Source organism: Sinocyclocheilus grahami, unplaced genomic scaffold (genome assembly GCF_001515645.1).
Source record: "Sinocyclocheilus grahami isolate Dianchi unplaced genomic scaffold, SAMN03320097.WGS_v1.1 scaffold214.1, whole genome shotgun sequence".
NCBI lineage: Eukaryota > Metazoa > Chordata > Actinopteri > Cypriniformes > Cyprinidae > Sinocyclocheilus > Sinocyclocheilus grahami.
Window position 1 is genome coordinate 791,055 of NW_015505393.1, and position 26,020 is coordinate 817,074.

Below are 26,020 nucleotides of genomic sequence, written 5' to 3' on the forward strand. Positions count from 1 at the left end.
TGTCCAGGCGCTTTCTGAAACTCTTATCGGCTTGCTTTTCATTATCTCTACGTGCCTGCGTCTTCAGTTCCTGCCGAGCGCATTTTTTTCAAGTGCAGGAATTTTCTTGTTAATCGCCTCAGGTCCTGTCTTTCACCAGACCACGTTGATAATTTCACTGAACAAATAACGCATGGTCTGAGTAAGTAAAATGGGCATTGTTGCATTTTGTTTTTAGACGATATAGCCTACACTAAGTACGTTTTAAAAGCTGTTTTAATGCGATTTCTTGATAAATTGTTTTTACCCATTGTTTTTGACTTGTTTTAATATGTTGGCTAACCTTATATGAAGATTAAGAATTCTGTCAGGCTATTGATTGATTTTCCATTGTTCTGCATTTCCCCAGCTGATTTGAATAAATAAGCTATGCTTTGGCCGACGTTGAGTGTATGCTCTTCTTGTTTTTTTTTCTTTTTAACAACCGCCTAAAATGAAATGATGATGACGCGAGGCAAGTGTGCGAGCAAACGGAATTCATTGAGGGATTTGACAGTGTGATTCATAGATTAAGTATTTCAAATATAGGCTATTATATATGCTACACGCACGCACAGAGGGGTTTTTTTGGGGGGGGTTTCTTGCTTTTAGACTAGTCGACTAGTCGGATATAAAAACTTTCGTTTAAACTTCAGTCAAATTAGTCGTCGCACACATCCCTAGTAATAGCATAACCTCTCATAATTCTTCATTGATTCTTTTCTGATGACTAAATCCTAACCTACAAGAGGTGACTGTTCAATACATCATCTAATGCACATCAATTGATTAACTTAAAAAGGCACAATGTATATAATAAGTGTAAATAATTTAATTGTCTTCATAGCGCCATTGTAGAAGTTGTTAAGAAGACCGCAACTATTTTAATGAAACTATAACACTAATAGCCTATTTTAGGCAAACTTGGTTCAAAAGCCTATTAAAATGTCTAAATTTGTCATCCTAATCTTAGCCTACGTGACAGTATCTTAATCTTGGCCTATGTGACAGTAATTTCCATTAGTTTTAATTTACAGTGCAGTGCAAATGAAGGCATAAAACATTAATTTAAATGATCTTTTAATCAAATGAGAGTTAAACTCTATTTTTGGCAAACAAAGGGGTTTACTATTAAAATTAAAACATGGAAGATGTTAAAATAGAGTATTGTGTGATTATTCTTTTAAAGAAAAGTTGTAATAATTGATGTAGTAGTAATAGTAGTAGTAGTAGCTAAATGGAACTTTTATTTTGACGTGTTGCCATGAGGTAGCCTATGTATATGATATGATGCTAGTTTTACTCAAATGAAACGGTCAAATGCTCATGAAGTAACTCTCAGAGCACTTCTGGAGATGTTGTTCATGTATTTATGTCCTCATTTAGTGAGACGGCAGATGCTGAAAACACCGCGAGCGTCAGGCACTTCAGTATGTGTGTAGTAAACAAAACCGCGCGTGGATATCAGCTGTAGTTGTTCTGCCTTTCTAAGGTTTCCGTTTTGTTGGCAAGGATTGTCCACATTCCTTTCTCACTGTGTCAAGATGGCACCCACTTCACTTCTTGAGTGTATATTCCAAGCAGTTGGAAAGTTTCCTCTGACCTCTAAGTGTAGGCTTGTGTGGCATTCTATTGTGAGGAAAAAGGAAATGTTCGGGTTGTCATAGTCAGACCCCGTCGATACTGCTTGACTTTCAGTGGCTTTTGTCAGTCTGCTTGCACAGCAACATTGACTGATTTGTAGGGTTGCACTACAGTTCTGCCCAATACCAATGTAAGGTCCGCGCACATGGCCCAAAGAAGGTATCCAGTGGCGGATGAAGGTTTCTTGCCTGTTCGGTCTTTTCAGCGTGCAGAGTTATTCAATTTAGGTTGAACTCAATCTGACTCCATTTTAGTATGACCTCAAATTTAGGTTGAAAGGGAGATCGGTTGTTTGTGGGTCTCTGATTATTCTGACATTCGATTATTCTAATTAACTCTTTACTTTGTATTGTACTCATTCATTAGGAATCTATGTCGCTTAGGATGCCTCACAGCGTGGGCTCCACGATCACAAAACTCGCCATTCTAATCCTTATTCAGAAGTTTGTGGCTAATACTATTTAATATACTTTAAATAGTAGGTCTGTTTAGCCCCCTACAGTTACCTACATTGGTGGTTTTACACCTCAATGGGAACAGAAGGTAATTTGCATGGAATTGCTCGCTATGGTAATCAAAGTATCTCTTAACTCTTAGAATCTGTATTATCTTTTTGTAAGATTAAGACCATTGTACCAATCGCCCTGAAACTATTCAAATGAAACCAAACATGACTGTAAATCTTATTTGCATTCATATAGAACATTATATTCTTGACCATTCTGAGTGAGCTGGGTGAAGAGAAGGATGGGTGAGGGGAAGGAAGGGGATGAGGAGGAACCAATGCATATGTGAGAGAGGCGTTTCCTCCACCACCCCTCTGTGGGGTGTCTTGAAGATGCCAGTGTATTGTTTGTTTCTCAGGAGATCAAAGTATCTGAGTTTCTTTTATCCTTACACCAATAAGCTGATAATTATTTTAATGTTGTGCCAATATTAAAATTCTGCACTATTTTGTCAAAATAAATGAAAAATAAAACGCACAAAAAAATTCAAAATGATCGTTTTGAATGCGAGTAAAATGGATTTACCACAACATTTATAATGCATTGAGATTTCCTGAAGAATAGAAGATGTTAAATATAATTTAGGTGGAATATCTAAATTTAGAAACAGCAAAATATGAATGTCTGTCATTCATAATTTCAAACCAAATTAACAAACCAAAAAAAAAAAGTAACAGGATTTTACCATTGTCTTCTTTGAAATACTTTGGAGTAATGTGTAAATAATACCATGTACAGCTAATATAAATATTTAGTATCAAGCTATCAGTGTATCATCTAAAACAGTCACTGTCCCGTGGTACTACCATAGTACTTTTTTTGTAAAGGGTTAATATTCAGAAATGAAAATTTCTTCTTTCCCTCAGGGTGTTTCTTCACAAGTTGTTTTTGTTTTCTCTGAAAATGTGCTATTTTAGGAGGACAGTTTCTTAGTGACGCCATTATCAAGATCCACAAGCTGTTTAGTGCGCTGCAGGGCTGGTTAATTTGAAAAGCTTTAGAGAAACACAGCAACATTTATTGCACTAACAAGTAATGAGATTGTTTTTGTTGTTTGTTTTCTCATTTCACAGAGGATATTGTGTGCAGTGCTGTTCATATATGAGAGCTGTTGTCTCCAGCACACTGCCTAAAAGTTTTTAAACAGCCCGTAGACAGTTCTGCAGCCCAGTGAACCACAGTAATGTCTGTGAGGACAGTATGTGTGGACAGTGCTGTGTGTTCTCCCTCTTACATAAAGAGGAAGGTGATGGGTTCGGGATCAGGGCAGCGCTGATAAGCTCTCTCAAGTTCATGCATGTTTAAATATGGATGCGGTTTAATAGGGGCCACACAGGTCACGGAAAGGACAGTGATGTTTTTTTGTTCTTTGAGCGATGCCTCGCTCTAATTTGAAATTTTAATTAGCTCGCTGTTATTGTTCTGTAGCTTGTTGGTTCTGTATTTCTTGTGCAACTTTTCAACCCAGTAAACAAGTACCGTAGTTCTTATGTTGCTGTGATTTTTGGTTTGATGTGGAGTAGATTGTTTAGTTCCTCGTGGCTTGTGCATGTTGTTTTGATAGAGATCATGCCTGCAGTCATCGGTCCCATGAGCTCCCTGAAGATCTTAACAGCTACCCTGATGTGCTTTTAGTCCACCGTTGTATTCTGAAAACTTGCACTCCCTTACCTAGGCAATACCTTCTATTAGCCTAGATATGCAAGTGTTGGTCCAACAACTCACATGGAACCCAGTAATTCCCAAACTTTTTCTTAAATATTCTGTGAAATTGCTGTCAAAGAGTAATTAACTGGTGAAGTGGATGTACTTATTGTAGAGTTAACAGAAGTTATCATGAACAAAAATGTCAGTAGACCGGGGAAATTTTAAAATGATTGGTTCATTCATAAATCTGTAAGATCTTACCTTCATGCTGTGGAAATATAAACCGGAAGACAGAAGACAATCAGCGCAGTGCTGAAAAGGGATGTGGTTACATAAGGTCTTTACGGTATAATAAAAATAATAAAACATTTTTGTAATAGTATTATATTTTATATTATTTACATTTGATTTTTTTGTATTTTATTTACAATAATATTATTATAGCTAATTATAAAAACTTTTGTAATAATAAATTGTACTTTTAAAATAAAAATGTAGAAAATTAAATGGAAAAAATTAAAGATTTTTGTTTATTTTTTATGATTCAATTAATTATTTGCATTACGTCAACTTACGAACCACTTGCAGTTCTCTCATGAACTCCTGTTTTAACTCCTGAATTAGCCTATTAACTAATTTTAGTTTTAAATGGTAGTTCAGTAAATACATTACTAGTAGTTTTACATGGACTTTGAATGGACTTCTTTTATGGTTATTTTTATGGTGTTTTGGGTCCTTTTTGGAGTTTCACATTAATCGTAAGGACTCTTGTGAGCAGCGAAACATGCTCTCATTTCAGAGAACATGACCGTGCAGTGATGGAAGAGCCAGTGAATAGTGAAGTGGGAGGCACTTATTTTGTAGGATGAGAAGACATTTCATTTCAGGCGTTTCTCAAGAGAAATTCAGGCAGGGAAAGCGTCTGGTGATGCGAGTGTTGCTCAGTTGCTCAGTCCCTCAGGCCCTTTCTACTGGTGACTCAGGGAGCCACTGTACTACTTGAGACCAGCTGTGGTGCAACATTAGTCCTCTATTACAGATGGCCTTGAATCTCCCTCAAGCGCTGACCTGAGAAGTGAAGTAGGAGGCACTTATTTTGTAGGATGAGAAGACATTTCATTTCAGGCGTTTCTCAAGAGAAATTCAGGCAGGGAAAGCGTCTGGTGATGCGAGTGTTGCTCAGTATCGGTGCTTCTTGTGCTGTGCTGCTGTGGTGTGACTGCAGTATCGGAGGCGTTTTCTCTGTTCAGACTCCACTTAGCCGCTACTGACGTCCCTCAGGCCCTTTCTACTGGTGACTCAGGGAGCCACTGTACTACTTGAGACCAGCTGTGGTGCAACATTAGTCTTCTATTACAGATGGCCTTGAATCTCCCTCAAGCGCTGACCTGAGACCAGCTTATTTAATAAAAAGCCTTTGAACTCACAATCCTCCCAAAATACAAGGCTAATGTAGAGTGTATGGCCATTATTTAATCTTGGTGGTGGTGTGGTTGCAGGTATGATAATAATAATGGCCCAGCACATGGAGAGTGGGCCTATGTTGATTTCTTGCATCCATGTCTGGGCCTGTTGACTTCATTCCAGCTGTTCTTCCTTGACTCATGGAAAATCACAGATAATTCTCACAAAGCTGGCACCAATGAGCAAACCAGCGTAGAAGCAAAACTAGATTTTTTTTTTAGTTGACTTAATGATTAATAGTGGTTGTTGGCAATGAAACAAAGTTAACTAGAGTTCAGCTTTATGCAAATGAGAGACCTGATAGCTTTAGCAACGCATCCTGACTGGAAAGACCTTTGTTAGACTAACACTGTGTTATTTATTTAATAATTTTTTTACATACAATCTTTCAGCATTGTCTTCAGTAGTATTTCAGTTTGAACACTGGTTTCCTTAACAGGCAGTGTACACCCTGTGCCCTGCAGATCATTTAGTCCTGCAGTCTCACTGGCCTGGATAAATACCTCCCATTTGGACGGGCCTAATGAGGACTTTGTTCCTGTGAGGATCTGGGACAAGCTTATTTTACCAGCTACATCAATCTGGAATGATCCTGGTAACACACCACCAAAGAAATCATAGTGCAGAGGTTTTCCACCTTGGGTTTGCATATAGAGTTGGATCTTATTTGTGGGTTTTCCCATTTTTTATCACATAATTTTTATAGTTCTAGTTTCTGTATGTTCTTTTTTGGGGATAGAAATCAATATCTTTATTCAGCAAGGATGCATTCAATTGATCTAAAATTACAATAAAGACATTTAGAATGATACAAAAATTTCCATTTCAAATAAATGATGTGATTTTGAAGTTTCTATTCAACGAATCCTGAAAAGCATGTCACAACAATCTTAACGGAGGTGTATAAAAAATGCAGTTTGTCTTGGGCTTAAAATATTGCAGGAAATGTAGGCTATAACAAACCAGATGTAAAGGTGAACTTGATGATTCAGAACCTTTGTTTTCATAGGAAACAATTATTGATCCAAGTTAGACATTCATGCAGAATGAGTTTTTACTTTCATAACAGGGCTTTCAGGGTGCAAGATACTAAAAAGAAAAGTCAATAATAATAAAGTTGACCAGTGAAATAAAAATGTAATTTGTTGTCTGTAACATTCAGTATTTTTTTTAAGTAGATGAAACCGTTAATTTAATGATACATTTGACCCTCTGACTGAAAAGCTCCGTTTTGGAATAAAAAAAAAAAAATTGAATTGCAATTTACTATAAAGAAAAATCTGATTCCTCATGACAATGACCCCTTTTAAAATGGGCCATGCACTAAAAAAGGTTGAGCTCCACTGTCTTAGTGAGGAATGTACAGGCGCTGTTGGACTGATTAGCAAGGTGGTATGAATTGTTGAAGATGACGAAACCAGGGGAATGAGCACATATCCATGAAACAGATCTGTCTCGTTAGTGTGTTCTGACAGCTACATGCCTCCTCTCTCCTGCTATTCACCGTTTGTCTAGCCAGGTGTGACGGAGTCTGCATAGACTTATGTAATAGTTTATTTTGGTATTGATTTGAGCCTGGAGCAGAAGCTGGAATGATCGATCACACTCCTGTGTATTTCCTATCAGCCATTAACAAGGAAACAGAGGAAGGAATGAAGCAAAAGAAAGCACAGAGAGATGAAACAAAAGCTCAGAAAGGAGAACAATAGTCCTTGAATCTTTTCTTTGACTGTGGTGGATAGGAGAGATATAAATAGCGGGATAGTGTATGTTTAAATTTGGCAGCCTAAGATGGTCTGAAGCAGGAGGTTGCTGGTGAGAAGATGGTTTGGATTGCACATAGGGAAGAGGCGGGCTTACAACTCTTTGATGAAAAATACAGAAAAAAAACATTAATATTGTGAAATATTATTACAGTTTTGTTTTCTACTGTTTTCTATTTTAATAAAATGTAATTTATTCTTGTGATGACACAGCTGAATTTTCATCAGCCATTACTCCAGTCTTCAGTGTCATATGATCCTTCAGAAATCATTCTGATATGCCGATTTGGTGATCAAGAAACATTTCTTCTTATTATTATCATTACTATTATTATTTTGAAAACAGTTGCCACCGTGATACATTTTTGCAGGATTCAATGATAAATAGAAAGTTCAAAAGAACAGCACTGATTTGAAATAGAAACCTTTTGTAAGATTAAAAATGCTTTTACTGTCACGTTTGATCAGTTTAATGCATCCTTGCTGAATAAAAGTATTAATATATTTTAAAAAATGACTTCCTGACCCCAAATTTTTTAATGGTATATATAGTAGAAAATGGCTAAATCTGTTCCCATCTGTGAGAATGTGTGCATTAAGGAGGACAGCAAAGAAATCAGCTGTGTGCTACCCAGTGCCTCATGATACGACTTGCCTTTTTTGCACCTCCTCTAAGGCATTTAATACTCTCCTCAGCTGATGTGGTTTATCTGTGTCTCAGTCCTGGGTGTCACCAGCATAATTAGCCATTTTCTGTATGGGTGAGAACAAAGGATCAGGACTTTGTTATAGTAGATATATTAGAGTCAAACCCAGCTGCTTAAATACATATGTAAAATAAATCAAAAGGGCAGGATTAAACAAATGACAGGAGATTAACTTTAAATGTGAGGATTTCCAAAAATTGCACCATTATCTGTCTTCTAGAAGTCAGGTGATGCGATTGTGTTGATATGGTGTTAGCAGGCCTGCTCTCACTATACGCTCATTGAACAGTCCTCAACCCCATGACAAGGAAAGTTAAGTAGTTGGGCGGAGCATTTGCAGTATGTTTGTTCTGTGCCGATCTTCTCGTGATGGTTGGAATTCAATTCAATTCAATTCAAGTTTATTTGTACAGCGCTTTTCACGATACAAATCATTGCAAAGCAACTTTACAGCAAATTAAGTTTCTACAATATTTAGTGGTATCTTATCAGTGGTGACTGTCAGTCACTGTACATATGGCAGAAATGAATAGAGAGACCATTTTGTTGACCATTGAAGTGAAATTTGTTTAAATGTGTAATGAACTTTACTGGAAAGGAACTACTGTGGCTGCGATGTCAAAAAAGGCTGAGAAAGGAGAAAAATAAATAAGATGTTAGGGATTTACCCATAATCCTTTGCACTACTCGTTTGGAGTAACATAAGTATGCTAATCTTAAGTAGTATGTGAATGTGTAGTATTTCTAGTACTAGTATTCATACTTGTGATATGTTATTTTGGATTCAGCTGAAATTTGTCTGTTATCCATAGTCAGTTGCATTGCTTGTTCAGACTCAGATGCCCTATTTGTTACCCATAATCCTCTGCTCTGCTCATTCAGTTTGGGAGAGGGGCGGCCATTTCATTAATTGTACCTTCTTACTTTGTTCTTTGTAATAGCCTACTTTGAATTGACAATGACAGTGTGCAGTTACTTAAAGATTTTTAAAGATAATTCAAGATTTTGTGTATTGTAACAACACACACATTTAAATTGAATAAAAATGCACACATATAATACACTTTTTGTTTTTTTTGTCTCAGTTTAATTTATTTATTTTTCACTTTCAGTTGGCTTTGTTGGGAATGGACCTGCTTTCTGCCTTAGTGACGAGATTACAGGACCGATTTCGGCCCCAAGTTGGTACAGGTAGGAATATTAATATCTTATCTTATATGTGTAAAAAAAAATCTCACTTTAACATGAAAACACTTTATTTTCATGTTATAGTTTATCTGAAGAACATTTTTAAAGATTTTTTTTTATCACTTTTTAAGCAGTGGTGCTTTAAAGGGGACAAATGAAGAGATACAACTTCCTGCAGAAGGTTTGAGTTTGCTGACAGTGTTATGCTTTAAATGAACTGTCAGCATACACTGAAACCCTCTGAGAAGTTGCTTCTTAAAATTCATCTGCTTGAAAGCATCACTGCTGCAGTCATCAAACACTGCTTTTGTAACAAATTCACTGCATTCATGTGAGAAATGTTCCCGTTATTACATAATCTGAAGGTCTTCAGTCTCAAATAGGGATGCACCGATATGAAAATTTTGGCCGATACCGATAACCGATTATTCTTTATTTTTGAAAGCCGATAACCGATATGTTGGCCGATAAATCTATATCCAAATTGTTATATACTTTTTGAGAGCCTGATTACAAAAAAGGTCTCATCATTAAAAGCCACATCCCAAACACTTCAACATAAGCAGCCTAGTTTGAACGGTGTACGTTTTAAAAATATTTTTACTCTCCCATTACCAAATTTAGTTATAAAAAAGTCTTACAAATAAATAAAATTATGCATAAATAATGCAAACAAGTCACTGGACATCATTACACGTGTAAAGAATCAAAATGAATGCGCCATAGATCAATAAAACGGAATAGCCTCTGCACGGACAATAATTAAATTATTTTAATTACTAAACCATATTGTTGATGAAAATAATAAGAGAAAAATACAAGTGGTTGTTGTTATTAATAATATATCAATGATTTTGAAAAAGTAACAAATTAATACCACTGTTTTAAATAGCAGCCGTTGAGCTGCGCGTGCTGAAGCTGAAGAGCTGAATGAACACGGTAAACTGAAGCGTTTTGCTGGCAGCTTATTTAACTCAAGGAAATGCATCCTGAGATTAATATTAATACAACATAAACATAATATTACAACTTATATATGTACAAAATGACGCAGTTATTGCATGCTATAGTCAGAATGTGTGATCCTGTTGTGGATGCGCTCTTCCCATAACAACGCGCTGAAACACGGCAACTAAACCCAAAGAATTCACAACGTTTTATTATAATAATGTTCTCATTAGAATGTTATATACACGACATTCCCAATCATAGTTATTAATGTTGTGCACTGCTGTTTGAGCTGCGTGTGCTGAGCTAAAGATGATCACCGGTAAACTGAAGCGCTCTTTTAACTTAACCAAACGCATTCTATATGAGATAAATCAGATATACATCAAATAAACACAATATTACAATGTACAATTGCACAAAAGGCTGCAAACGAACAGCGCGCATCTGAAGTGTCTCTGAAGGAAATAATGCATTATTTATCGGCTTTAAGATATCGGCCAAATTTTCTTATCAGGCCGATACCGATAACAGAAAAAATGACCCGATATGGGCCGATACCGATATGGTGGCCGATATATCGTGCATCCCTAGTCTCAAATGATTCGAAGCTTCCATCTAGTTGACTAATCAGTAATGAAAATAGTTTTGCACATCCCTAATATCTAATCTTTGTCCATCCCCAGTTTTACCCAGCTTGATAGATCGGTTAGGCGATGCCAAAGATCAAGTCAGAGACCAAGATCAAACCCTGCTGCTGAAGATCATGGAGCAGTCAGCTACTCCTCAGGTAGTATTTGTCTTTATTTAGCCTAAATATTAATTCCAGGACGTTCAATCCATTCTAAAGCTAACACTGCAGTCCTGTTGTGTGAACACAGTGCATTATGTCCACAAACAGACATCTCTGTATTTTGTCTTTGTGTTAAAATATCATGACAGCCTAAACGGTATTTGTAATGTAAGATCTGAACTACCTGCTCCACTCAGAAGTACCCTTGCGAGATGCCTTTGTGGTATTTTAAACAGGATTTCATTTAGTTAATGTATTGAACTCTTCGCTCCATGAAAAGGCTGATGGGAGGTCTCATAATGCGATTAGCTGCCATTTAATTGTATTAGATTGAAAGTATTACATTTGGATTGTCTTCACAGTACATATGGGACCGAATGTTGGGGGGTTTCAAACACAAAAACAACCGGACCAGAGAGGGAGTCTGTCTCTGTCTCATCTCAACTCTGAACATGTAAGTCCCATTGTCCTCTCAGTCTGGATATTGTAGTTTTCATTCATCATAAACGCAACTTACACTGACGTTTATGTTTAAAATTTCCACTTGCAGTTGAATTTCTCTGCTGAATAGAGATATTAAGCTATGAAAATGAAAATGATGCAGCACATTCTTCAAGGATAACCCATTAAAGCTGAAGTTGGCAAAGTTACCACAACCCCCCATGATGCACTAATGCTGTCCTCTCTGTCACCATCGCTTATGTTTTTCAGATACGGTGCCCAAGGCTTAACCCTGAGCAAAATTGTACCACATATATGTAATCTACTCGGAGACCCCACAAGTCAGGTATGCGCATTTGTTGTTATCTAAAACGTTCAAGATTAAACTGATCTGTGTGACATGGCTTTTTTTTACAGAACAGTAGATGAAGGTAGCAACATTTCACAAAGCTATAGTGACCTCTGCTGGTGGTTTTGGATATGGAGTTGATGGAAATATGACAGTGTACATTGGTTTTTATTAAATAAACATACATTTTACAATATGAATGAATATTGTTAACAGATGCCGTGGAAAACATTCAGAATAAACATATAAGTAGCAATGTAGTTGCTTTTTTTGTCCTTCTAAAACATTTACATTTTAAAAAATAAAATATGGAAAAAATATTTCCATATAAAGCTTCCACGGGAGCACAGGTTAGAGACCTGAATGAGTGAAATTATGAAACTGTTGTCCAATTATCTGCCCAGGTTCGGGATGCGGCTATGAACTGCCTTGTGGAAATATACAGACATGTTGGAGAGAAGGTTAGAATTGACCTTAGCAAAAAAGGACTGCCGCAATCAAGGTAAGCTCTTCCTTTTTCCTAATTTTGTACCAGTTCACAGACAATGCATCAGCTTTACATCTAGAATATTAGCGTTTTCAGGACACTCCCAGGGTCTTTTCTAATTCAGGTGGATTTTTGTCTAATTTTGGACTTAACTGGATGTTTTGAAGGTATTTTTTCCCTCTTGGTATTCGCTGCATGTGTTCATTTACTTCTATCAAGCATTGATAAATCTAGACAGCTGGTTTTCCCCATTAATAAGTGTTTCTAAACAGAGTGAAAACATTCATGAACCAGTCTCTGTTAGTGCTGTAATGATTCTTATTCCCTTAAGAGGCTAAAGTGGCTATTCATACAGGTCATTAGGTCTTAATTTTCCTCCGGACCCAGAATCTGACTCTGCCCTCTAACTTGAGACTAATATGCTTTTAGCAGCTAATATTATGTGCTCAGAGCACACAGCCTAATATGTAATTAAGCTTAAACCTCCTGATTTGGTGATTTAGAATTCAGAAAAGTGTGGAATTCATAGCGCCAGTCTCAGATGTTTTGCTCTATTGGTTTGATCCTACAAAAAAAAAGCATCCAACCATGATACTGCACAGCAAGAGTTGAGTGCATGGAGAGGAGGAAGGCATGCCAGCATTTGCTTGTGGTCTGAATTTGGTTGTAACATCTGTTAGGCGTCCCTCCCACTTAAAATCTGTGCATGTCTCCAGGACCCATGCAGGCATCTGTTTCTCTGATCTTCTCAGTGGTTATAGTTTTAAGACTTTTGAGAGCAGGCTCAATTGGAACATGCCTGGGGAAAACAGTTTGCTGTGACTTCGGACACAACGACAAACCGGCAACTCGTTTGTGAGCATCAAGGCTCAAGTACTGTATGTGTACTGCAGCTCCAGTATTTTTGAGTTAATTCGTCAGATCTTAAGACAATAATTTGGGTCATATGAAAATATTTTAAGCTAATGCTAATTCATTTCCACTTCCGAGGGCTGTACTCATTATATTTGATTTTATTAGATTAATATAATTTCCATGCTGCCTTCTCAGTTGGCTTCATGTGCATCTGTACCCAAATTCTTTGGGACTAGACCAAATCCTGTTACTATAAATGATAACCACACAAATTAAAATGGGCCTTGGAGGGATCTATGAAAGTATTGAACCCTCGTTTATTTCTCTCGAAAGCTCATATTTATCATAAATTAAGTGTGCACAACAAAGTTTTAATTTTCCAAATGTTCAATATCCAGGTTGAGTCTTAAGCACACTGACAGCATGACAGTTTTTCAGCCCTGCTATTTTTTCTCGGACTGGCATGGATGTATCTGTAAAATTCAAATCTTCACAGCTTAATTTAGAGGCACACAGTCAGTTTGCATGGATGAAGTGAATAGAGAAAGAAATCTCTTTTGAACACTGTAGTGCATAAGGGTTTAGCAAAAAGCATTTCCCATTTCTCAAACTGCAGAAAAGGCATCCCGTCTCATTTGCAATTCAAAATTCTGTTGTGTTGCACTTGGTAAAGCAGAAGTGATGGACTTGTAGGATTAAATGTTTGCATTTGTCAGTGGTTGTCAGCAGGGATGCCCTCATTTAAAATGAAATCCTAATAGCATGATTGTAGGAAACAACATCCTCTTAACCATAAATATTACAAGGCTTTACTTGTCCTAGTTAGAATTTAATGACTTTGCCGGTTAGAGCTTTGAACATTAACATCATCACAATTTTCACAATATCATAAATGCAAATTTTGAGTATTCATTTTATCACTCAGCCCTATTTATGACCTAAAATGATTCTCTGCCACACTGTAAGGCAGAGAAATGTGGTAGCCCATACAGATTCAGCATGGCAAAATCCCCTCACAGGGAGCTGAGAACATGACGATGAATTGGCTTTGATGCTCAGGGCTCTGGGGAACTGCCTCTGACTCGCATAGACAATCTTCTGAGAGGGATGTAAAGGATGAAGGATTCTCAGAGGGTTGTACAGGAAGAAAACAACCTCAGCTTTGTGATTATGCAGTGGGAGGAGTTTCAGGGAGCAGCGCTACATGGTTCAGTTTCAGATGTTCTCCAAGTGATTTGCTGTCATTTGAGGATGCTTAAGTGTTTCGAAAATTATTGCTTCATTGAAGAGGCCATTCTATAATTAAAATTATTTTTTCCTTTGATCCATTTACGATGTTTCTTTCATCGAATAACAGTATTGTTGTTGACAACTATCTCTTTGTCCTTTAAAGAAGTTTTTTTTTTTTGCTGCTATACCTTTAAGACCTGTTAATTTCCTCTGTTATGATTTGCTAACCTCTTTGCACATGCAGGGATCAACGCTAAGTCGGATCAGTGGTTAAAATTTTTACTTGCCTGGTCAACATTTTCACTGGCCCTGCCACAAAAAATAAAATAGTTGCTGTTATCATTGTTTTTGATCTGTTATCTTGTATTCTAATAAATAAGCTTATATGACACCAATATTTTAGATACCAATTAAATTTTGATTTGAATTTCGATACCACAGCAAAAATCACTAGCCAAAAATAAACATAAATATAACGTTTAAACATTAAAGACAAGTGACAGCCGGTAAATAAGAACAAATTAACAAATTACAAGTAATAGCACAATTAAATATAGGCCTATAGCACAAAAATAGAAATTAAATGATGCTTTAGGTTTTTATGTTTGTAGATGTTCGGGTACAGAAATGGAAAAATCACATATAAAATAACATTTGCATATTCTTCACTCTGTGTTGCACCTTGATTTTTCATAGCCATTTGAAATTAGAGGCAACCACTGCATTTTAATCATGAATTGAAAAAAGTGCAATGTTTGATTTATATTAGACCGTATAATTTCAAAATCTGAAGCAAAAACAGAATAACCTGATTTTTAGATTTGTGAAATTATGCTACATAAAACATCTGCACGAAACAGAAACAGCAGGTGGGCTGAATGAGACGCAGATTCACTCTCTGACAGCAGACCACGCTTATGGTACAGTGATACAGCATTTCCTTGGTTACAGCTGTAAACACAGCAGCGCTGCACGTATTAACCATTAACACTAATTTAAATGCATCATACGGAGACAAAATTAAAAGAAAACGCCATTTCTGAAAACAGTCAGTTCCGTTCCCTTAAGAAACACATTCATATAAAATTCAATATTTGGATTTTCTTGCTATATTTCGCGCATCGTGAACAGTGGCCTCTGTTAACGCCCGTTTACAGACTAAGTATAATAATAACGTAATATTTCCACACAAATGGCCATTGGAAAAATTATTGCAGTGTAGTTTGTGTGCAAGCACGGAACAGAAGATAGTCTGAAATAAAACAAAAAATGTCCGGTACATCAGTGCATCTATAACATGCTCCAGTGTATAAATTAAATATAAATTAATCAATGTTAAAGCTACAAAGTTACTTGCCAGGGCGGGTATTTTGACATACATTTGTATGTATTTGCCCGTTCAGGCGGCTCATACGGCTGTCTGTGCGCGCGCTGTTCACACAGAACATAACGCGAGAGTACTGAATGTAGTTGTCTTTCATGCCCAAATGCTTTTTAATCGCTTGAATTTTTAAATTAACAAGTCTTAAAAACACATGCAAATGATAAGTCGTGACGACGCTTCAGTGGCCCGATCGGGCAAGTGACAAATCCATCTACTGTCCCAAACGTCTTTCACGCTGGCCCCGGGCCATCGGGCAGTCTTTATTATCGAGCCCTGACATGGATTACACTTACCTTTGGATTTGCAGATCTGCTTTGGCATCAGATATAGTTGGTGCAAAGCTTGCGTTACACTGACAGGATCACAAAATCATCCATGCTGTAATGTGACACATCAACTGTTACATCACAGCCAGTCTCGCTCAGCCAGACTTATGGCTAACGGCAAATAGTCTGGTCCTCATTGTAGCTTGTTCTGGCCTTTAACCGCACATTTAGACTGCCTACCGACATGTTAAGCAACCAAGTACTTTACTGCCTGTTGTGTCCATAGTTTATGAGTTAGGTCATTATGTCATTATGTCCATAGCTAATAGTCTAAGCGTTTGTTAAATAGTAGTGTAGTGTGGTCAGGTGGTATCTCAGGACAAAGGGAGTGACTGAGTAAAAGGTATTTCCATTTAATAGATATTTACCCTGCTTGCTGAGAGCCTTTTTTTGTTAGATTTGCAACACCTGTTTCTGAGGATTGTTTTGTGTACACCAGGGGTCACATTTCCAGAGTTACTGCTCTGAAGGTCTAGATATTGTTTGTCTGTAACTGAGCAATCTTTAACTTTAGATTAATTTATTCTTGTTTTGTTTTTTTACAGGTTGAATGTAATTTTCAGCAAATTTGATGAAGTCCAAAGATCTGGGAACATAATCCTCTCCTCAGGTTCAGGTAGGATCTATATGTTTAGAAATTCCAAGAATTCAAATGTCCGAACAGACTTTTAAACATCATAGCTTGGATGTTTACCCTGGCTGTCTTCCAAAACCTAGTTCCACTCTGTACATCATCCTAACCTCAAAAGTGACCCATTTGTTTCACTTTATGTAGACACCTTGTTGAACATTTTTTAAAATTAGATTGAACTGCTATTTTAATCTATGCTTTTGGGGATTGAAGGATTATATTTGTTATCAACATTTCTCTTGCATTATCCACCATCTTGGATTAATTTTATTCACTGAGCTTATCACGGTGCATTATGGGATTTCCTTTTCTGTATAGGATACATGTGATGCTACTTTAATATAGTAAAAGGTATCTAACTACCTTTCATGTCGAAAGCATGCCTGTAATGCCTTAAAATGCTGTCTACATAGGCAGCTTACAAGGTTTTGGAACTATTTTCTCTTTGCATCTTATAATGATGTCCTAGGGCAGGGATTCCCAGACTTTTTTTGGTCAGCTGAACCTGTTCGTTCTAAATACTGACTTGAAGTACTTCCTGAAATTGTAAATTAATATTTCAACAACGCATTTGCATGTTTACAGTACTCTGATGATTATTAAATGAGATTAAAAGATTATTTATTTGTTTTAATTTTACATTTTTATTATTCAATTAATCATTAGCTTTTAATTAACTCATGAACCTCAGTTTGGCAAACCCTGTCCTAGGGAATTTGTTAATTATTACTTTAAGCATCACAACAGAAAAAAAATACGGTATGGTCAATAATACCCACACAAACTGTATGATATATAATGTACTATATTATTGGTATATTATAAGTACTGTTTAAGAATGACTGTATTGACCTGATCAGGTACACTATGATAGCCTAAAAGGCCTTTTTGATCAGGCTTTATGTATCAGGAAGGTTTTGGCATGACAGTTGCAGATCTATAAGTGTTAGTCTATGAAGCGTGTTTGTTTAAAATACAGAATTAGTGAGGTCTGAGTCCCCCTCTCCTTCACCTCTTCCTCCTGTTCTCCCCTGTGACCCTGTGCAGATTATATCGCAGGATTTGGGCTCATTTTGCATTTCAGTGGGTGGTTGAAAACAGCATCTGTGGTATAAGGATTTTTTTGTCATTTTACTAAAAATGATCATAGGTACACTATGATAGCCTAAAAGGCCTTTTTGATCAGGCTTTATGTATCAGGAAGGTTTTGGCATGACAGTTGCAGATCTATAAGTGTTAAAGTCTATGAAGCGTGTTTGTTTAAAATACAGAATTAGTGAGGTCTGAGTCCCCCTCTCCTTCACCTCTTCCTCCTGTTCTCCCCTGTGACCCTGTGCAGATTATATCGCAGGATTTGGGCTCATTTTGCATTTCAGTGGGTGGTTGAAAACAGCATCTGTGGTATAAGGATTTTTTTGTCATTTTACTAAAAATGAAATATCTGTTTATTTGGGTGATCGTCTCTTTGACTTTCTTTGTAAATCTGGTTGAACTGTCAATGAAATCAGGCAGAGGTAATATATTGAGATAAAACATGAATCTATCATAATTTTTAGGGTGAGGGTCAGCTTTAGAATTACACCTGACAGAGAGGGAGAGACAGTGAGCGAGCGATACTCTTCACGTTGTATGCTGCAGTGCTTTGAGAAAATCACTTTGTGTGTTTGTCTGACTTTAGATTCAAAGGGACTTACTTAGTTATCTTTTTCTGAATTTTGATTTATTTAATGGAATAATATCATGCTGATTTTGAAATTGAAAAGCTTTGATGTGATCCTTGGTTCATGCTGCTCCATATAAAGTCATTTGTCATGAACCTTGTTGCTGCCGTATTGGAACCGTGAGAGTTTTACAAATGATAACCCATGGTATGAGTGTGCTTTAGGCAGACACTGATTTAGATACACTGTGATTAGAAGCCGTAATCAGAGATTTCCAAGTAATGTTGGTTTCTGTCTGATTACCAGAAGTTTTCTTTCTATAATATAAAATTCCATGCAGAAGTGATACAGGTCTGTAAATAAGACTGGACCAGATAAAGCAACGATTAACTGATGGATGATTTCCATGGAAAAGACGCTAAGTGATCATGTGCCTGTAAAAGGAGGAGTTGGGGATGGAGGAGGGTAAGCGCATGTCTGTGCGAAAGACTAAGGCAAGTGTGAGTAAAGATTAACTTTTATATCTTATTTAATTGTAATGGGAGGAGTGAGCATCAGCTGATGCTGGCTGTCACACCGTAGTCTGCTTGAACTACATTTGAGCTTTATTTGTCACTCAAACTAGAGTTCAGTTAGGACCACTCTGTTGACTACGATTAAGGTCCTGAATATTATTTTGGCGGCAGGCTTTGCTCTGAAGGGTTCAGGTTCTGAGCTGTCCACAAACAAACCTCACTGAGGTTTGAAACCCCCAACACAATGACGTAGTATGTTAATTCTAAGATCAATCAGGGAGCACAGCAACTTTTGTGGATGTTCTCTTGTCTCAGCACAGCGGAGATAGCATATTTCAATTATAATCGGGAATGCTGTTCTCTGGTAAGGCAATTGGTGAGGCTATTAAAATGTAGTAGTCCATGAGAGGGGAGAATGATGCTCAATTGGAGTATAACGGTGAAATTAGTATAACGGTGGAGTATAATGGTCAAATGGAGAATAATGGTTAACTTACTTAAAGATCTTTGTCTCCTTAACTGCAAACTTTGAAGGACTGATTATAGATGTGCTAGCATAAAATAACATCACACTAGCATTAGTGTGCTTGGCACCCTCAAGCACCCCTGTAGAACTGATTAAGTGTATTGGCAATAACCAAGCCTGAGCAACAGGTATGTTTCCAATAATATACAAAAGCTTTGATCAAGAGCACGTTTCCTAAAACTAGCTTAGTCAAACTAAAACGTTCCAATGATAAACACAATTTTGTGTTAAACAGTATATGTTCCAATAATGACTTGGTAACAAGCACGTTGCCAATAACCTGTTAACGTTTAAGCATGAGCATAAAAGAAAAACTTAGCTTAGCTTATGAAGACACATTCAGATTAAAGGAGTGAAGTATATACAGATGTGATGAAGATGCTTGATCTTACTGATGTCACACTCCTTCATGAAGGGAGGGCTGATCTCGACTGAATTGTTCTGAAGTCACTTCCAAATCAAGCCGCTTATACTGGTCAATGCGGTGAATTGTGAGTATAAGAATCTGAAGTGAAATTCGTGTGGGGAACAAAATTCTTTCATCTGTTTGAAAGCTGTCCTGTGAGTGTTTATGATGAACTAGAAGGCTATCTTAGCGAGTATCTGTGCGACAGTTTAAATTTTTGTGTCTGGCTCCGAAGTAGAAGTGTCTGTGCGACAGACTGAAAGCTGACTTAACACATGTCTGTGCGACAGACTATATAGTGACTGAAAGCTGACTGACTTAACACGTGTCTGTGCGACAGACTATATAGTGACTGAAAGCTGACTTAACACGTGTCTGTGCAGCAGACTATAGTGACTGAAAGCTGACTTAACACGTGTCTGTGAGACAGACTATATAGTGACTGAAAGCTGACTTAACACGTGTCTGTGCAGCAGACTATATAGTGACTGAAAGCTAACTTAACACGTGTCTGAGCGACAGACTATAGTGACTGAAAGCTGACTTAACACGTGTCTGTGCAGCAGACTATATAGTGACTGAAAGCTGACTTAACACGTGTCTGTGCAGCAGACTATATAGTGACTGAAAGCTAACTTAACACGTGTCTGAGCGACAGACTATAGTTACTGAAAGCTGTCTTAATGCGTTTGTCTGACAGAACTGTGAAAGCTGACTTAAAGGGATAGTTCACCTTCAGTGTGTCTGGCTCCGAAGTAGAAGCGATTAAAGCGAAGTGTCTGTGCGACAGACTGAAAGCTGACTTAACACATGTCTGTGCGACAGACTATATAGTGACTGAAAGCTGACTGACTTAACACGTGTCTGTGCGACAGACTATATAGGGACTGAAAGCTGACTTAACACGTGTCTGTGCAGCAGACTATAGTGACTGAAAGCTGACTTAACACGTGTCTGTGAGACAGACTATATAGTGACTGAAAGCTGACTTAACACGTGTCTGTGCAGCAGACTATATAGTGACTGAAAGCTAACTTAACACGTGTCTGAGCGACAGACTATAGTGACTGAAAGCTGACTTAACACGTGTCTGTGCAGCAGACTATATAGTGACTGAAAGCTGACTTAACACGTGTCTGAGCGACAGACTATAGTTACTGAAAGCTGTCTTAATGCGTTTGTCTGACAGAACTGTGAAAGCTGACTTAAAGGGATAGTTCACCTTCAGTTGCTGGTCCCCATTGACTTGCAAAGAGTTTTTTTTTCCATTCTATGGAAGTAAGTGGGGACCAGCAACTGAAGGTGAACTATACCTTTAACGCATGTTGTGCAACATAACTGAAAGCTGAAGTTGAAAGCTTGTAGATGCAGCAATTGCAGCACAGCACCTTTTTTAATAAGTGCTGTCTCTGCACAAATATTAATAGCATTATATAATAGGAAATGTCTTTCATTTGCACTGCTAATATATTGTGTAAATCTGTTTGTGTGAGGGCCAGAGTATCCAGAGTCTCTTTCCTGTGTCAGGATTTTAGTTGGTGTAAGAAAGATGATTCAAGTCCTGTGAACATAAACTCAAAAAAGATGAAGGGGTAGCAAAGTAAAGGACAAGCAAATGGCCCCAGATACATTGTTTGTACATTACATTAATTCTTTACAGGGAAATGCTTTCTACGTCCTTTATTTAAAAGAGTTGGGTGGCTTTTGTCTTTGGTGAAGTCACAAGACCACAGCAGCAGGAAGGGAAAGGGAGGGAGAGGCGGAGACCCGAGAGAGAGACTGTAAAAAAAAAAAAGAAGCTAGAGCTTTGTTGTATTTGCAGTCTCTGTGTGAATTGAAGAGACACTTGCTCTATGACAACCGGAGAAGGTAAGGATTGGAATGGAATGGCGGCTTTAATGTCAGGGACGAATAAAAGAAGCGCTGAAGTCCTTAAACCTCCAATCTGCTGTTCTGTCACGAGGACGGCATGTTTATCTGTGTTTTCGTGTTTACAGATGGTAACGCTTCTGAGATTTAAATATTCGTGTTTTTGCTTCGCATGTTTTTACGGTCTCTTTAGCTGGATTTCAAAGCATTTTGACATGGAAATGCAGTGTATCCATTTATAGATGTTGTCGTTTTGGAAAAATAAAACCTCTAATCTCTCAGATTGTCATGGATTTAGATGTGTTATAAACTAGACTTGTGACATTTATCGAAGACATCTCACACTTAAATTGGTTTAATTTTATGTGTTTCTGCAGTGTTACTTTATTAATTTGTCTCACTGGTTTTTTTTGCGTTGCATTCTATAAATATAACTGCATTATGGATGTGAATTTGCTCTTTTGCTCATCTCTAGTATTTTAGGAGTGAGTTACTTTGTGCTATTCTATTTGTGCTTTTTTTTCTATGGATGTTGCATTGTGTCTCACTATATATATATAAGCATTGCATTTTTACCTACAACATTAGCCTTAAACAATGCTCAAAAAACAAAACATTATTTTTCTCTGTCTTTATGACACTAGCCAAAAAATAAATCCATTGCAGAGGAAGTTATTACATTAATGAAGACATTTTTATTTTTGTCTTTGGAATAAAACCAGAAATCTGTATAAAAATAAACTGATTTAATGTTTACTTTACATAAACATAATCCTTCCTTCACTTTTAGCAAAGTGCACTGCTCTAACCGTTTGTTGTCACCTTTGCAATGTGCAATGTCAATATAATGCGGCTGGCACCTGTGAGAACAGGTTATGAGTCACATGCCTTAGTGTAGTAGTGCTGTCTAGGACACTCTGTTTTTATATCAGGACACACTACAGGAAGTGATCAGAAAAGGTAGAGGTGAATGAGGGATTGAGACTACCAGTTTATCTTTTTTTATTATACACTTTATATTGAATCCAACAGTACAGTTTGAGAGATTAATGGATCGGTGTGTGTGTGTGTGTGTGTGTGTGTGTGTATTTATGTCCTACAGCACTGTTATATAAACATGTCGCTTGGGTTCTGAGCTTTTTTGTGTTGACATGCTCAAAGTCACTCCGACATGTTATGCTGTGTCATCGTCTCAGTCCAATCAGCAGCTAAAGAAAGTTGTCGCTTGACACAGTGGCAGGTACTGTGGCTGTGAAGGTAAATACTGATTTTTGACGGATGATTTCACAGGTCTGTAAGCATCCCATGTTCCTGTGGTAAGCAAACAACATTGTTTCTGGATTAAAACATAGTTTGTCTTCAGTCACATGTGAAAAATCTGAGTTAGGAGCTGGGGATGCACTTCGTTCAAAGTTGGCAGGTCATCCAGAAAAGATTATATCCTCCTTCCCTTCTCTGGCTGAAGTGACACATCTCTCAAACTCAAAACTTGAGTGGCAAGGAGATTAAGGCCCGTTCCAGAGGTTTGTCCTCTTGAAAGGACATTACTCACTTCTGAGAGCACCAGGAGTAAATAAATAACACACCATCCCCACACTTCCCTGCTGAATAAATCCATATTTTGTGGTCAGTTTTAGCTCTGTGAAGAACTATTATTGAAAGAGGCTTATTTGCTGTATTGGTTCAGTTGGAGAATCGAGAACTATGTACATTGTACAGATGTATGGTGTTACCTACAAATAGTGCTGCTATAGTAAATGGTGACTATGGATAGTTGTAGTCCACCAAAAAAATTTAATTCTGTTGTTTGCTCACCCTCATATTATTAGAAAACCTGTAGGACATACTTTAATTTATCCTAGAAGTTTAGCAGAATGCCAAGCAGACTAAATGATTGCATACGTCATCAGAGAGAAGTCAGGAAGTTTAAGCTATGACATTTTAATTAAATATTACAAGCTCTCTCTCTCTCTCTCTTTTTTTTTTTTTGCAACATGCATGGATGAATCTTTCACAGTAAGATCAATAAGATCTTTGGGTGAAGAAAGTAAGGCGAATTTCCATTTCATGCCGATTTTAAACTTCAGCAAGTTTGTGTGTGTTAGGGCAGTGCTGTTAGAACCAATGCTGGTAAGGTATTGCCAGGCCTTTCATATTTCTTTTGACAGGTTGCCACTTTGATCTTCAAGTGCTTTTCACAATCTTCAGGCGGTATAAAACAGAAAAAAATGTCCAATTCAGATTAGCCATTTCTGCTCCAAGGGAGACGTTCTTATTCAATTGAATAAGAGCTCGCTGTTAGATTGATTTGCACAGCAGTTTTATGATGAACCATTTGATTTTCTAGGCCAATTAAGCGAGTTACGGAGCATGTTGTTGAGCCAGTGGCGGCCTGCTTCTTTTGAATCTCAAATCAAAGAAAATTATCATCACTAACTGAAATGAAACATTGAACTTGCTGCTTGAATCCAGCTAAAACTGATAGTTTGATATCAGAGGATTGTGAATGATGCCTTTGTGCCATTTTTTGACTGTCAATAGCTATCTGCCCACATGCTGTCTTATGAAATATGTCTTTTGTGGGCATATTGCTGCTGTCTACGGATGTTTTACACACATACATATGTTCTGTTGTCCCTACCACCCACCAATGATATTGGGCTGTATTTTTCAGCAGTCAGCATACCTCTCAGCAGACATACCAGTGGGTTTAACTAGAACGGACTGCGTATGCATTCCTTCACCTACATTGGCTCTCTCTGAATGACATATCTCAACTAAATGCTGGGAAAGGGCCTCCAACATGCTTATTTCCTTTTGCATGCATGTGCATTGGTTTGACACATCTGTTGCACCCGTAGCCATCAACCCAATGGTTGAATTTAAAACAAAAGTATTTTTAAATTATGAAAATATTTTGACAGGATTATCGGGGGAGGCACATAAAAGAGGATTCTGTGCCATAGTAAAACAGGAGCACAAAAACAAAGGCATTCCTGTCGAGAAGTAATTTATTAAGACATGTATCACCAGGTAACTGGAATTGTTATACAAGTAGGGCTGCCCCTAATAGTCGACTAATTGTTAGTCGACCAGAAGAGGCTTGGTCCACCAAAATTTTATTAGTCGCTTAGTTACAGAAAAAAAAAAACACTCCACAGGCGAAGTCACCCAGTCCATGACTAACAGATTGTTAATGGCTGGTCTATGTGGTAATACAGTACATCGGGCAGGACATCCAAATGCTCGCCTATCGTTCATCGGCCTCAAATATGGCTTATCATCTGAAATATGTAAGTATTAGCAATAGGGATGTCAACGATTAATTGATCGATTAATTGTCGAAATGAGATGCAATCGATTAAAGCTATCAGTGGTCGATTAAGCAGTTTAATTTTGGGCTGCGTGCGGCTCATGCGCAAAACACGTGCGAGCGGCTGTGAGTGATGGTGACGGTCTATAAATGCATCATCATTCACTCATAATTACAAATTAAGCTTTTAATGTGATTTAAACTTTAAAAGTACATTAAAATAGAAACAACACAAAGTTCTTCAACATGGAATGCGATAGAAATGTAGTAACAGTCATTTCCCCAGATAATTGTTTCATATTTGAAACAATTAGGTGAAGGTTGCAGGGCTGCGGGACACTGCGGGGGAAGGGTTCATTCCTACAACTTGTTAATTCGTTCCTACGACTTATTAATTTGTAGCCACTGTCCATGCTTCATTAATTTTGTTCCTTAAATAACCCATGATTTAACTAAAATGAGGGAACAAATTAATACATCGAACAAATTCTTAATTCGTGGCCATGAAATCTTTAATTTCCCTTCCGCATGTTTACCACAGTAAGAGATGCGAAAACAGTGATAAAAAGTGAATGACAATAAAATAAACCTGCGAAATTAGAGGGTTAGATGGTGAGGATTTAGGAAAAGAAACAATGCCTAAATATTATTGAATTTGTGGAAATACGTGACCAAGAACAAAGCCGCATAAATGTAGGCTATATAGGCTCAAACGGCATCCGAAAGCATGGTCGCGATGTAAGATTTTCCAGCTAACCAAATATTCCTCTAATAAACAAAGCTTTTATACCACACTTGTCATAATCAGAGCTTATAATTTGTAAATAAATAATTGCTGGATTCAAAACAGCAATTAAAAGGCGCTGTGACCGACACTGACTATACATTTTCCCGGAGCATTCAATGATGTCACTAAACGGTGATGCCACAACTAAGAGCATCGTTCACGCAAGTTTCTGCGTGGACCTAACTAGTCTAGGCACAGGTTTTCAAGCCCTGGGACAAAATGGGATGCTTTAAGGAAAATGTATAGCCTATGTAAGTAATAGGCCTAAAATAAAAATAAAACACTTTTTCATAAAAAAAAAAAGCTAAATATATCTGACTTAATTAAGCTAACAGATTTAAAACAGAAGTGTGGCATGGCACTCCATAAACAAGTTCACGGAAAGGAAAGGATGACAGCGTGCATTCTGTTTGTTTGCTTTATTTTGCAAAAGCACAAATCTTGTTTTTATTGTGAGTGTGCAAAATGTTTCAGCTGTTCGATCGCATCGGCGCCTCGCACGCACACACCCCACATATTCTAGCAATTCAAACTTACATCGCAGTCTGTTCATTATCAAAAT

General features: G+C 37.4%; 1 protein-coding gene and 1 long non-coding RNA gene across 2 annotated transcripts in view; both read left to right on the forward strand.

Moving 5' to 3' along the window:
* LOC107596069 (uncharacterized) overlaps positions 1–5,272 on the forward strand; it is a 6,651-nt gene extending 1,379 nt beyond the window's left edge. The window contains exon 3 of the long non-coding RNA XR_001610332.1: positions 5,262–5,272. This is a non-coding gene — a long non-coding RNA (uncharacterized lncRNA). The remainder of the gene's footprint in view (positions 1–5,261) is intronic.
* LOC107596084 (CLIP-associating protein 1-like) overlaps positions 1–26,020 on the forward strand; it is a 77,824-nt gene that overhangs the window by 19,763 nt on the left and 32,041 nt on the right. Inside the window, exons 3-8 of the mRNA XM_016286702.1 lie at positions 8,862–8,940; positions 10,572–10,675; positions 11,041–11,132; positions 11,390–11,465; positions 11,873–11,970; positions 16,296–16,366. Coding sequence (XP_016142188.1) covers positions 8,862–8,940; positions 10,572–10,675; positions 11,041–11,132; positions 11,390–11,465; positions 11,873–11,970; positions 16,296–16,366 — 520 coding nt within the window. The remainder of the gene's footprint in view (positions 1–8,861; positions 8,941–10,571; positions 10,676–11,040; positions 11,133–11,389; positions 11,466–11,872; positions 11,971–16,295; positions 16,367–26,020) is intronic.